This window comes from Alosa pseudoharengus, unplaced genomic scaffold (assembly GCF_046254945.1).
Source record: "Alosa pseudoharengus isolate Yale_2024_CS ecotype anadromous, Long Island Sound unplaced genomic scaffold, YU_APseudo_1.1 YU_APseudo_1.1_scf_6, whole genome shotgun sequence".
NCBI classification, from domain to species: domain Eukaryota; kingdom Metazoa; phylum Chordata; class Actinopteri; order Clupeiformes; family Clupeidae; genus Alosa; species Alosa pseudoharengus.
The window spans coordinates 33,154,808-33,169,807 of NW_027468848.1; the positions used below are offsets into that span (position 1 = coordinate 33,154,808).

At 45.2% G+C, this 15,000-nt stretch overlaps 1 protein-coding gene across 3 annotated transcripts in view; it reads right to left on the bottom strand.

The window, feature by feature from the left end:
* bmp2k (BMP2 inducible kinase) overlaps positions 1–15,000 on the bottom strand; it is a 65,537-nt gene that overhangs the window by 15,205 nt on the left and 35,332 nt on the right. For 2 of the 3 annotated variants that reach the window (XM_076270112.1, XM_076270111.1), the window contains exons 5-13: positions 14,282–14,403; positions 13,047–13,128; positions 10,204–10,336; positions 9,003–9,106; positions 7,074–7,153; positions 6,645–6,796; positions 6,063–6,379; positions 5,074–5,166; positions 484–701 (exon numbers count right to left, since the gene is read on the bottom strand). In XM_076270112.1, coding sequence (XP_076126227.1) covers positions 484–701; positions 5,074–5,166; positions 6,063–6,379; positions 6,645–6,796; positions 7,074–7,153; positions 9,003–9,106; positions 10,204–10,336; positions 13,047–13,128; positions 14,282–14,403 — 1,301 coding nt within the window. The remainder of the gene's footprint in view (positions 1–483; positions 702–5,073; positions 5,167–6,062; positions 6,380–6,644; positions 6,797–7,073; positions 7,154–9,002; positions 9,107–10,203; positions 10,337–13,046; positions 13,129–14,281; positions 14,404–15,000) is intronic. The other variant, XM_076270113.1, reaches the window with a different exon arrangement.

Consider the following 15,000-nt stretch of genomic DNA (forward strand, 5'->3'; position numbering starts at 1 on the left):
ATCCCCTTCCGCCCCAGTCAGCCTGTGCGTACTGTACGTGGATGTAAGCAGACTACACCAGTCTGTGACTACAGATCAATGTCTCCATCCACCTCTACCTCAGGCTGTGGCCTAGAAGCCTACAAAGACCGGTGACATGACATCAGCGTTAAGTGCTTTTAATATGGACACAAGTCAAGATCCATATCAGCAACAGCCAATGGGTGGTATGCTGTACATGCAGACATCAGATAATGGCAGATCTAGACATGCACACTTGTGAGGTACAACCAACACTCATGTGGACATGCAGGTGTATGAATGACTCTGTGTGGGTATGAAGGACTAAGGCACGTTAATGAGAGACATACAGACATGACAGTGGACGGGCGCAGATAACAGCTGCTCATTAATGTGCTTATTATGAATGAACAGCACAGGTGATGTAGAGTAGGTGTGTGGGAAAGGTGCATGACTGGGCGGAGGTTAAGTTGGCAGTGTTACCTGGGGTTAGTGTATGGAGGCTCCACAGGTGAGAGAGCGGTGTGGGTGGAGGCAGAGGGCGTGGCAGGGTGATAGGAGCCCAGGGGCGTCTGGAACTCCAGCGGAGAGGTGGCAAGATAGGGCAGCTGCTGATGATGCTGCTGCTGCTGCTGCTGTTGTTGATGCTGTTGTTGTTGTTGTTGTTGTTGCTGGGCAAAGGCCTGCTGATACTGCTGCATCTGTGCATTGAGGGCAATGGAGTAGGACCGTCATTAGCAACACGTGCTAAAGGGAGAACCTCTACCACATCAACACATTCTGTGTGGACAAGGTCATTAGGTGAACATGCTAATGTTAGCATATCCACAAATAAGGTGGGGAGGATAGCTGCACGTGCTACGGCTAATCCATCAACAGAAAAGGTCATAGGGTATGTGCAAGACCTATGCAGTTTGCAGTACCTACTGTGGGAAAACAGAGCTATGAATGCTTTATATTAACTCTGAATTCAACAGCAAAAAAATTGGTGGGCGAAAGTATCCTGACTGCCAAGTGGCTTTCAACTAGGGATGGCGAAATTTAAAAAAAATCTTAACCGGCCACTGAGCCTCATTAACCAGTTAAAGTCGGTCACCGAAAATTCTATAACTGCCATTTATGATACCCGTGTCCTGTCGCGTGTCTTTCTCTGCCCGTGAAACAAGTTATCCCCCTATTTTAGAATAGTTAGGCTCCCGTCACACAATGTTAGTTCGTGCCCTTTGTATTATACATTTTCCCCAATCATTGTCCACTACTTGTGAAGGAATAAGGGTTTTGTTTTGGGGAGAAAAATAATTGCTTTCCCTGCGCACCCACGCACAGGCACACATTACACACAACGTGCAACGCGGCACCGAGCTCGGGCTATAAAAAGCTCACGTTACAAAGTCACAAACAGAGAACGCTACATTTGGTGGTGTTACAGGACAGTATATTAACCAACGTCTTCGTAAAAAAACGTACCGATTGCCAACAGCCTCTGTAGCGTGCTGCACAAAATCCTTTGCAATAAGTTCCTGTCGTCATGCCATTTAAGTACAGATGAATAATAAAACACAACAAGTAGGCATATGCTAAGTTAGTCTTTCGTGTCTTCGTTTGCCATTACATTGTTACAATTATCATCATGCCATAGTCAACACGCAGCCACTAACAAGCAGTGAAGTTTGTCACAATATTGCAGTCAGGATTGCAATAGGCTACACGCAACACTTAACTTCTCACGTCAAAATGATTGTGAGAATGGGTGAGAATGGTGTAATAACGATCAGAACCATTTCTACATTTTTTAATTTATTTTTATTTTCAAGAGACTCAACGGTGAACTTGAACTTGAAACATGTTTAAAACGGCAAACATGAACATATAAACACAGTGTGAAATAGGCCAAGGGCCTACATTAAGCTAAAGAAAAACTGAGTGATTATATCGCCCCATACAATACAACACCAATAACACATGTGTGCGCAGTGTAATAACAGACGCTGGCTGGCATTCGGGAGCTTTAAAAATAGTGTTTGTTTTTTTGTTTTTTTAACCGGCGGCGGTTAAACGGCTACCGGTTAACATCCCTACTTTCAACTACATCCAAGTTATGTTAATGACTTGGCTTTACAGCAATCCATACGGTCGAATAATTAAAGAGATGAAACCGATGCGGAGAAAGCTTCACATGTCTGCTCTTAATGGATGGAAGGCTATGGGGACCCATCAGTGCACTGACTGCAACCACTTTGGCAGCTCCGCAGCTTTTTATTCAGTGTCAACTTCTCGGAGGCGCAGAGGTGGCCACTTCCTGTTTCTCTGGCCGCTCTAGTCCTCCGCTGATCGGTTGAGGTGGGTCAGCGCAGTCTCCTGGAAACCCCAATAGTGGCCAGCAGGGGAACCGGCGGAGAAGTCACGGTGGCGAGCTGGCCCCTCCGGAACCCTCGGCGTCGCAGTAATTGCTTCATATGTCGCAATTTAACACAGAGTCGCTCGATTTCACCCCCCCACCTCCCCCGACACACACACACCCCACCTCCACGCCAATCCCCCAGGGGCCCAGCCCGCCTGCAGCAGATTGCCTCGCCACGAAACAGATGGTCGCCATTCGCTGGAAAACAAGCTAAAAACAGAGCCTGCCACAGCACAGAGTGTATCTAGCCTCCCTCTCACTTTTAGAAAGAGAGAGAGAGAGAGAGAGAGAGAGAAAGAGACAGAGAGAGGGAAAGAAAGAGACAGAGAGATTATATAGAAAGTGATGCAGAGTGAGGAGAATGAGGGAGAGACAGGAGGAAATGGAGAGAAAGAGAGAGAGAAAGAGAGAAATGAGGGAGAGAGTGTACGAGTGAAAGGGTAAACTATAGCAAGAGTGAAGAAATGAGAGTGAGTGAGAGAGAGAAAATGATAAAGAAAGAGGGAGAGAGAGGCAGTGAAAGAGGAACAGAGAGAGGAAGAACATGCACAAAGGTTTCAGAGAAGCTTCCAGAGCGATAGGACCTGGCGGCTCAGTCTGGGCTTCTACGTCGCCAGGCTCTTGGCAAAGACACATGAGCGAGAGTGTGAGGCCAATCCTCCATTAGGGCTCCAGGGCTTCCAACCAAGAAACGCTAAATGTGGCAAACAGAAAAGGCTGTTTGGAGGAGCACTTACAATCACTTTCACTCCGAGTAGGTTGCATGTACCGGGTAGGTACTGTGTGTGTGTGTGTGTACGCACTGCAGACCAGTCATAAATCATATCAAGTCCATGGTGTAATCAGGGTGTCCACAGGACTGCAGATGTCATGGTGTGTGTGTTTGTGTGTGCGCATGTGTGTAGGGACTAGACCCAATTCTTTTTGTTTTGAGAGTACCTCCTGTCCTAACACTTCCAACAACCCGACACACCGAACATGCACTTATCATGCACTTACCATGCACTTCCCTTCTTCCGTCTTTCTACTTCCACCTCCTTCAACTACACACTTTGACTAGAACTTAAACTTCTGCAATCTCATCCTCTGGTAGCAGTATTTCTTGCCGTAGTATTCAGTTCTTGAAGTGGAGAAAAAAAGGTGCCGGTACTCATGATCATTCACATGTATCATACGGTGTATCGATATCAGCGAATGTATCAGCTGGTATCGAGACATCAAATAGGCTATTACATTCTTCATTTTTACAGTGAATAAAAGATACTAAGAGATATTGGTGATGAATCACAGTGTGCTTACTGCTAAGGCCTATTTACCAACCTACAAACTGAAAAGGCCTGAAAAAATATTTGCAAAGTAAACCCCTGTAGGCGGTCTGGGGCATCTGATCACCAGAAGACAATTTTGGGATTTTAACATGTAAATAAAGCATTCTGGTGTACTCCAAGAACTATATTTTCACTGTATTATCAATATAGTTTCATTAAAACGGCTTTCCAAGGATGCACACACTGCCAGGTCATGGACGAACGGCAAGTATCCTAGTAGAACGTTCCTCAAGTTTGTCCAGTGTGTTTCCAAATGCTTCATTAAAGTTGGTGTGTTCCCCCTTAACAAGCAATAGTGTTTAAACATGTTACTTATGCCAGTGTTGGAGTGTTTTGATTCACAGTTCTAGGCTAGTAGGCATTTTAAGATGCGCTAAAATTACATCCTGTCAGAGCAGCTTAATTAGTGATAACGTGCAGTGATGATTCTGTAGCCTCTTTGCTGCCTCGTAACGATACAAAGCTGCACAGGTAGAGGCTACGTACAGTACAGGGGAACAGGTGAGTGTCACGTAGCACCACACTCCTGGGTAATGTAGTTTACTCAATTAGCTCCAAAGGGAACGCGGAACCTAATTTGGTGATGACAGAAGAGAGAACCAGCAACTTAGGAGAACAGCCGGTATGCAAGAAAAAGTGCATGTACGCTTAAGAATAAAATGTAGAAGTGTCGATACAAAAGTATCGAGAAATATACACAGTAAAATCCATTGACCTAGTTACTGTAACCAGAAAATAAGTCTGAGGTTATTTGCGAGGTGTTTACCAGCCAGTTTAAGTTATGTTAGCAAGCAAACTTTAGCACAACTGCCCACAAAGTACTGCTTGCTGGCAAAGTGCTAATTTCAAAACGTTACTGACATATAGACACTTTACAAATGAATAACCCCGTCATTGTAACCAAAATATGTCTGAGTTTATTTGCAAAGCTTATGTCAGTGAACTAGCATGCTGCTACTCCCCACAGTAGGCTGCTTGAAACACCGACTATCAACACACAGGACGAGTTGACCAATCACAGTCCTTGTGGTCTGCGTAGCCTCGAGGCGAAGTTAACATTTTTTGGAGGTGCAGCTACGGCGGAGGGGGCGGAGGGGTCGGAGAGGGCTTTGCGGCGGCGCAGAGGGGTCTGCGGGGGTATGCCATCGATTTGACGCAGAAGCATGAATCAGGCTTTAACTGTCAACTAAGGTCTCCTCTGCAATGTAGCTTGAATGTTATTTCTCATTGTTGTAAGTCACTTTGAATAATAGTGTCTGCTAAATAAATAACTAATGTAATATGTGTGTAAACATGCATGGCATGTTGGTGTGTGTGTGTGTGTGTGTGTGTGTGTGTGCTCACCAGGGCTGCGTAGTGAGCCTGCTGCTGGTACACTGCTGCTGGCTGCATCATCATCTGCTGCTGGAGCATGTGCTGCTGCAAGGCCTGTTGGTACTACAGAGAGAGAGGGAGAGAGAGAGAGAGGCAGAGAGAGAGAGAAAGGGAGAGAGAGAAAGAGAGAGAGAGGGAGAGAGAGGCAGAGACAGAGAGAGAGAAAGAGAGGCAGAGACAGAGAAAGAAGGATAAGAGATGACAGGATACATTTTAATGTCATAGTCAATCTAACCCTCCATGCAAACACACATGCAGCCTATCTACTCCAGTGGCAGATACTGAACTTTGTTGATTGCATAGTGCAGAGTTGTATGTGTGTGCATTCATGAACGCAGGCTTCCATTCAGACACACACACAGTGACACAGCGCCCTCTGCTGAGAGAACTCTGCCAAACACACGCATTGACAGTGGAGACTGGACTGGTTTAGATGGTTCCAAACCACCCCCACACACACACCCCCACACACACACCCCGACACACACACCCCGACACACACACACACCCCCATACACACACACCCCCATACACACACACCCCCACACACACACCCCCACACATGTCTCTCCTGCATAATCACACATCAGATTGCTTGAGTGTGCACCTGGCTCCAGCTGCATAATATAATATAATCAAACAATATGAACTGCACAAGTGTCCTGCTTAAGGACATCCCTGCAGCTGGGATTCAGTCGTAGGAGGTGATGGTAGTAGTAGTAGTAGTAGTAGTAGTAGTAGTAGTAGTAGTAGTAGTAGTAGTAGTAGTAGTGCCATATCAGCACCTATGACTATTGGATGGCAAAAAGAAAACCATATAAAAACAATATAAATTAGGGATCAAAATGAAAAAAGATATTTTTCAAAAGATTTTTTAAATCAACATGTGATAAAAGTTCCAGAACTTGTGTTGACGAAAAGGAGAAGGAGAAGGAGGATGATGAAGATGAAGATGATACCTGGAGGTATTGGAGCTGTTGAGGTGTGGGCGACTGCTGCTGTTGCTGCTGTGGGTGGATACCATGCTGCTGCTGCTGCTGGATGTGTGTGTGTTGGGCAAGGTGTGTGTGCTGCTGTGTGTGTTGGGCAAGGTGTGTGTGCTGCTGTGTGTGCTGGGGCAGGTGGTGTGTGTGTGTGTGCGTGTGCTGTGTGTGTGGGTGTGTTTGAAGCTGCTGCTGCAGACGCAGGTCTCCCGGCTGGAGCTGCTGAAGGACGCGGTTGGGCTGAGCCGTGCTGCTGCCCGGGAGTGCCACAGAGGGCTGGCCATTACCAGCAGCTGGACACACACAGACACACACACATTATAAACCAACATAAACACATAGATATATACGTACACAAACATACAAATACACATCCGTTACAAAAAACAATCACACATACACCAAACATATACACACACACATTAATAAATTATGAAACCCAAGGTGTCCATTTCCCCCATAACTGGTTCCCCATTAAACACCCTCTCGGCTCAAGGCATCCCAACAGTGAGAGGGTCAAAGGTCTCTTGAGTGTCCAGTTCCGCCCGACCTGCGTACCTTTCTGGCCGTTGCTGATGGGGGCGGCAGGGACGCCCATCTTGACAGGGGTGGCGGAGGAGTTGTGCAGGGGCAGCACGCCACTGGAGGCCGCCTTTGGCCGCTGCCGGGGGGCAATGGACGTCTCCGTGGGCCCCACGGCGTCCGTGATCCTGAGGGGTGATCAGAATATAGGCTTTATCAATCACCCTGATTACACACTTTCCAACTTTCCTAACAGGTCAGGTGCTGTTGATAGAAACAAGCTGATTATGTACATTGGAATACATCTCTTAACAATGGTAACTAGAAAAAGCCTACAATTCTGTTCCGTTTTGCCTTACATGACAAGGACGTTGGAAACAGCATTGAGAGAGAGAGTGTGTGTGTACTGTATGTGTGTGAGTGTGTGTGTGTCTCTCTCTCTCTCTGTGGGTGTCTGAGTGTTACCTGGCTTTCGTCATGTTCTTCTTGGCTGCGATCTCACTGGCAGTCAGGGGCTCTGGGAGAGAGGTGGGGAGGGGGGAGCTCTGCGCGCACGTACACACACACACACACACACACACACACACACAGAGAGAGAGACATTCAATCACAGAAACCTACCTACAAGCATACATATTACTAGTGTTGTCACGATACCAGAATTATATATATAATTTTATACTGAAACGATACCACGGCGAAATCCTAAAATATCTGGAAAAGAAAGGACGCAGACCTCCTCCAAGTGTATGGAGTCTTTTGTGTTGAATTTGGTGCACTTTAGTAGTGTGCAGGTCAATTATGGGTTCTAAACTTCTAAACTTCCTACATAATTGTTATTTTTTTATAGTCAGTAAAATAGTAATTTGTGTGTGATTAAGTCCTTTATTGTTTGTTATAGTTAATTTGCATTGTGTTGTGGCAATAAAGTACCTTTAAATAGCCAAAGTAGGCTAGCTCAAGGTCAGTGTTGAACTACAATAGAATGCAGTTTTATTCAACACAAATTAGGATATGTCATCTATTCTGATTGGATCATGTAAGACATAGGCATACTGTATATTCTTATTACATAAGACAAATGACAAAAAGGGCCTAAATGGAGAGGAGAGGAGATTATCCCCATCCATAGTCGTTTTGGATGGATTTCCAAAAAGTGAAGCATTGCTGTTATCATCTCGAGACAGATAGAGAGACTAATCTTTAGGCCATCTGATGTAGGGCTTAGGCCTTCCCGTGTTTATGGGATTTCTTTGACAGTTGCAAAGGGTACCAGTGTACAAGTACGACGTTCCAACTAGGTCTTCGTCAGATAGGCCTACACTATTTGGCTACCTGTTGCAATATATCTGTGTACATTACGTATATTTATTTGATAACATTATTTGCTACCATGTAACAATAAGCCGCTATTATTATTAGGACTCAACACGCTTCAGTGGTATTATATGCTATGGGCTTTAATTAGCACATTTCAGGTAGCCTATCCTACATCTGGGCAATAATTATTGAACAAATTATAGTCTGCATGACATGACAAACATTACCAGTAGTACTGACCGAATATTAAATAGATAGTTTGCAAGTTATGGTAATCACGTTAGCATATGATCAGTCGTTATGTCTCGTAAAAATTGACTGATGAAGGAAGGTTCGCTTTATCCATCGTTTCAGTTAGGCTAGAATAAAACTGAAGAGATGAACTTGGCACTAATCATGTAGTGGTGTTTTCTATAGCCTATTCGTTAACCTGTCGCTGCCTGCTTGACACGCCCTGCCTGCTTTAACCAGCGCTGCCTGCTTGACACGCCCACTTGCTTAGATGCGTGCAAGGAGCATGGAGAGTGGGAGCAGTCCACACAGACACAGAACGTTATTATTTTAATAAAGTATCGATTCTAAAAACGTCGGAAATCGTATCGTTTTTTGCGTAAAGGCATCGTGATACCTTTCTAGTATCGATACACCGTGCAACACTACATATTACCCGTCCCTAAATTGCACAGTTGCACAAACAAGTAGGAACACCACAAAGTACCTCTCATTCCACATGTAGTGATTCTCAAACAGATTAGATGAAACATGCATGTGTCCAGTAATAATCTACCACTGCGTTACTCATCACGGCCTGCTGACGCGTCACTGCTACCACAAACACACATAGGCTCTTCTGTCAGTGTGTTAGCGTGTTATTCTGAGGTCAGCATCCTTGCTGCGGTGTGCTGACAATTCTGTGGCTGATCACATATACAGGATGTGAGGTCAACTGTGGATACCTATTGTACTGGATGTCTCCATACTGTTTGTGGGCTCCTCTGCTAAACCTGACTAAACTTGCTAATTGCACTCGAGTTTCTATACAGTGTGTGTGTCTGTGTGTGTGTGTGGACTCACAAAGAGATTTGGCACGGGACAGTCCTTCCCTGCCAGCTTGAAGGCAAAGTAGGAGACCTGATAGATGTCTGGCCTCTTCTCCTGGTCAGGCTCGAGCATATATCCTGGTAAACACACACACACACATACTTTAGGCTGTCCATTTAATTCTACTGATGTGTATCAGCAGAGAAAACAAAACTGTCTGTCCAACATGATACAGAGTTCCCACTGGAAATGTAAAATTCCATGACTTTTCTGACTTTCCCTGACAAAAAAAATGAATTTCCATGATATACTATAAAGAATGGTACAATATACCGACCAAAGATTACAGAGCAGCCGCGTAGCATTCAATACTTTTTTTAGAGCGGGAGATGACTAAATGGGCATTGAATAAACAAAGTTGGGCTAACCGCAACTACTCAAGCAAGTAGTAAACCTAACAACCAAAATATAACCAAATATATTTGTATTAATGTATTTTGGCAAGTATGTTTTAAACTGCTACAACAAAATGCCCCGATATTCCATGACTTTGCCCAAAAAATTATATAATTCCCTGACTTTCCTTGTCTGGAATAGACTTTCCAAAATTCCATGATATTCCAGAAATTCCATGACCCGTGAGAACCCTGGATTCATCACAATCCATTGTACTATCCATTACTGACAGTATAATTCATATGTACCCACTTGTTCTCTCAAACACAGTCTGGTCTGCACTATTTGTCTAATTAAAAAAAGATCTACCGGTAAATCAACTTCAAAACTCTCCAGCCGCTTATTAATACAAGAGTCACTGTCAACACAAAACCCACCGTGCCTTTAACCTCCCTCCCTTTCCTCTCTCCCTAGCTCTCACATGGTCACATTAGTTCCCTGATCCTGTTTAACAATGAACAGGGACACAGTGCGCTTGCCTGCCATTAAGTAGGCCAGCCATTTAAACTGGGTCAGAAACCCTTTTCCAAAAGCGGAGTACTAGAGCAGCTGTCGAACGCATTACGTAACACATTGTAATAGAGGTGATGCAATTTTACCATATCACCAGAAGAGGGAGCTGCCGCTTCACTAAACACAGCACATACGGGCCTGAACATTCATAAGACCATAAAAGAAGTTATGAATCATCATTCACAAGAGAACAGAGTGAGACCATCTCTTGTGCTAGGTGGGTGAGACTGTATGAGAGGCATAGGAGAGCCATAGCTGTACTCACGGATCAAACAGTGCAATTTTAAGGAGTATTTGGAACTATCGGGAACAGAGAAGGTTCCGTCACATATGGCAACTTGACTCTCCCCAAATGGAAGCGTGAAGAAACACAGCTTGTACAACAAGCATCCGAGCGCCTGCGGACAGACAAAAAAAAAAAAGACACCATGCAAAACAATGGCATTACTATTCACAGTGGTCATGCCTAAATAACTACATGCAAAAACAAAAGGACCCACAGGGTCTAACAAGATAAAAGCGAGCTTAGTGCAGTTCACATGGGTTAGGGTCTGGTTCACATGTAAAACTCTAAGAGTTGGTTTCCTGTACATGGGTTAAGCCTGGTCCTTGATGAAAAGCTTTTTTCGTTTTTAAATCTACACTGGAGTTCTCTCTTAGTCCAAGACCAGGCTCCAAGTCCAGGAAACTGTCCGTAAGTGTGTCATAATTCATTTACTGGTAATAGAACACACAGACACACTGACAGATATTGTTGTGTTATACTGGCACATATGGGTATGGAAAACCACTAAAAGCACATGCACGCGCACACTCACTCACTGTCACACACACACTCCTTATCTGTGAAGCTAGGATGGAGGAGGGTGGCTGGCTTCCTCCTCCGTCTGTTAAATCTATCAGCAGCTGTTTCCACTGCAGAAGCTCCAGAAGCGAGTGTACAACCATTGACATGAACAGTGCACACACATTCGCACACGCACGCACGCACGCACGCACACACACAGATAAAGAACAGCAACAGAAAATAAGCAGAAAAACAGACATACTGAAACACAGGGACATTCCACATCAATTCAAAGGCAGACAAGAACACACACACACACACACGCGTTTTAAGGAGAAGAGCTTTAAGGTGATCAAGAGCACCAGTTGCTTGGGGCATCTTTTGCCTGGGGGCACCAAAGAAGACATGCTAGCACACCCAAACATCAGGGAGAAAAGGAGAGCAGAATTGTGTGTGTGTGTGTGTGTGTGTGTGTGTGTGTGTGTGTGTGTGTGTGTGTGTGTGTTGCAGAGACCTAATTCCTGTCTTTACAGCCAAGGGCAATGCAGGAAGCGAGTTTTTCCCTCCCATTCTCCATCTCATAGCTCCTATGGTGCATTGCTTTGTTTGAGTGGTAAGTGTGTGTGTGTGTGTGTGCGCGCATGTGTACGTGTACTGTGCGAGAGTGTGTGTGTTTGTGTGCATTAGTGTGTCAGTGTGTGTGTGTGAGATAACGGTGCAGCGTTAGTGGAAATGCCATGAGTCCCTAATGGATGCCTGGCAAACTGCTGAAAGTATAGTAGTGCCCATGTTGTGGAGCCCCTAATCTGAGTACCCTTAAGACACAAGGGGAGCAGTATTATCGTGCTCAAATCACCTCCGTGTCGTTCATCAGGGAAAAGGAATACGCTGAGCAGCCACAAGGCAAAAAACTAGTTCTATTCTGCTACAAGAACTTAAAAGGTACACTGTGCAAGATTTTCCCCTTTAAGAAGCCAATTTGATGGGAAACAAACTTGGTATAGACGAATCGTTCAGCTAGCATAACTATACAGCATAGACGTGGCCAGTCGCTACCGAAAAAAACAGCCAAGCAACTTCCAACTTCGGGGCAGTCGTGGCCTACTGGTTGCCGGTACGATCCCCGACCAGTGGGAACGGCTGAAGTGCCCTTGAGCAAGGCACCTAACCCCTCACTGCTCCCCGAGCGCCACTGTAGCAGGCAGCTCACTGCTTCGGGTTAGTGTGTGCTTCACCTCACTGTGTGTTCACTGTGTGCTCTGTGTGTTTGTTCACTAATTCATGGATGGGATAAATGCAGAGACCAAATTCCTTGTATACGCAAGTATACTTGGCCTATAAACCTGATTTACATCAAGAACGGCAGCCCGACAAATTTCACGAGAATCGTGAAACATTACCTTGTTAGTAGATATAGCTCTTTGGATATTTTGCCTGTTGCTAATCCTTCACCTCCACAACAAAAGCTTAAAGTTCATTGTGTACAGGGGGGATAAGTCACAAGAAGTTTGCTATTTACAACAGCAGAGTCAAATATAAATATATCATGACTCTAGAGGGAGCTCTACAGTCGCCAAAAATACCTAAACCTGCATAATGTACCTTTAAAAACAAAAAGTACACTCTTTAACTGACTCATGTTTTTGAATTAGTGGGGTCTATGCAGTAAGAGTATGCCATTTCAGGTGTGGTGTCTGGGATTTAATACTTTCTGTCTTGCCTAAACCGTGTACTATTCTGTGAGAACTACTGAAAGATACTCTACCTCAACCAATGTCCTTACGGACAAGTTTTGCCACACAGCAGCCATCTTGACCGCTGGGACTCCTTCAGTGCTACTTCTTTTGTTCTTTATGCTGGGTTGTTTGAGTCCACGTATGGCAGTGTGTGAGGCTTTTTGGTGACTGAGTGGTTTCCAGCACTACAGTATCTACCTGCTGCCCTGGGGAAACAGAGAGCTCTCTGGAGGAACGGCGACCTCCCTTCTGGGCCACGCGTCCACAAGAGGCTGACTGTGGCTGGAGGAGCGAAAGCATGTGGAGTGTGTGAGCTCCACATCTCCCTCGGTTCTCTCGCACCGCTTACCAACAAACCAGTTCTGTCTGCACACCACCACCGCCACTGCCCAAGCAAGCTCAAACCGGCTCGGGAGCATAACTGTGGACACACAAACACACGCAAGCGCACACACACAAACACGTACAAGGACATACCCACAACTGAACACAACACAAGACAGAAACAAGCACAAGGATAAACACACATGAACTTAACAAATCCACACACACACACACACACACACACACACACACACACCTTACCCATATATCAGCCTTAGTGGTGATAGCTTTCCCAGCATACAGGTTAACCATCTCTGGGGCTCGATATGACAACGTTGTGTACCTGGAATGAAGAGGACAGGGAGCGATCATGACTCATCAGAGTGAGAAAGCAAAGACCAGACATGCAAAAGACACTAAGACACTCAGGTTCAAAGGCCTTCTTCAGCGTCCCTGCTCACTGTGTGTGTGTGTGTGTTGGGGTGAGGGAATGCAATCCCAGCCGTCGAGTACAGCTGCAAAAGTTTTTTTACTGAGTCTGCAGTTCACTGTTGAGACATGGGTGCTGACTAATGGTGACTAACCCTCCACACACACACACACACACACACACACACACAATTGGCAAAGAGGCCAGAAGCGGTCTCCCAAATGACATGAGCATGACTGTTTCCCTCACACACACACACACACACACACACACACACTTCAATGCACATATTCTTTCTCACATGTACACAGACACACACGCAGGCATACAATCAAGTAAATGCGCTCACACACAGAAACAAAATCCCTTCCACAATAATTAACACACCCAAACACACACACAAACAAATTAACAAACACATACATCCACACTTCTGGGTCTAGGGTCAGCCTGCTTAACCTACTTGGACCGTTACACAATAGGAGCCAAGTGGAGCATCAACCAGTAAGAGAAGTGTGGAGTGTGGATCTCTGCGGCTCAGATTGACACACAGGGATTAACTGTGGACTGGGCTAACGCTGCCTTGGCTCGGCCAGGGGGAGAGTCAGGAGCTGGCTATTAGAGGGGGCACAAGAAATCCTCCTGGCTTCGGTGGCGAGCGATGGACGTGATGGAAAAAGGCCTCGGCATTGGGGTTTAGTTTCTGTCCATGCTGACATGGTGCTGGGTCGGTGTGTACACTTGTTGTTAAGAAATATAGCTAATTGCGTCGCTATAACTGCCTTAAAAACATCCAAACAAGACTACGGACTCATAAATGACAAACACACAAAAAAAATATTTAAATCCCAAAGTGTTAACAACATGCCGATGTCGACTACATTTTTCCATGAACGTGACGCAACAAGCATGTGTTTGTTTATTGTTGGTTGGCTGGAATAGGGTATAACTTGGTCCAAAACACTTTTCTACCTAGCTAGGAGGAATTGGAGCTTTGAGGAATACCTTTAAAAGACAGGTCAAATGGAGGGGTGTGGGAAAGGACAGCAAACAGGAAGTGTCTCACCTCTTGATCTCGTCCTCCACTGCAGTCACCCCATCCTTCTGCGGCAGCAAAACTTTGTGTGTGGAACTGCCAAAGTCACACAGCACGTAGTTTCCATGGTCATTCAGCAGGATGTTCTCAACCTGACACACACACACATACAAACACACACACACACACACATACACAGGACAGGGAAAAAAACAACATATTTACTCCCTACATCTCTTCAATTTCTCAGAATGCTGCATCCTTCAGAGATTCAAAGTAAGATAGCGGGTAAAAAAAAAACACCCGACGACTGTGAGATTAATTTGATAGCAGGATGCTTAGGACAACCTTTACAGTGCACTTCATGAGGGATGACTGCACTGTAGAATGTGATCATTAAACAAACCTCAGCCTAAAAACTTATTTGCCATCTGCCCCAGAGTTAGACAACTGGATACATCCGCTGAAGCTACTGCTGTTGTTAGATGTGGGTGCTGCCAATCTAGTGGCAAGACCTGTACAAGTCCTGCTGGTGCTAAAAACCACAACGAAATAAAAGCTAGACATCCGGCAGCAATGTGTGCAAGAGCAACCTGTGACCAAGCAGATCTAGAACAGGTGAAACTGCGGCTGCTCTTTCTGATCAGCTGTTTGTTGTGTTTACTCTCGCGTAGTTCCATTTTTGTTGACTACCCTCGATGGCGGAACAATGGGTGGGGGGCATTCCTCATTCGTCTATTTAAAAACAG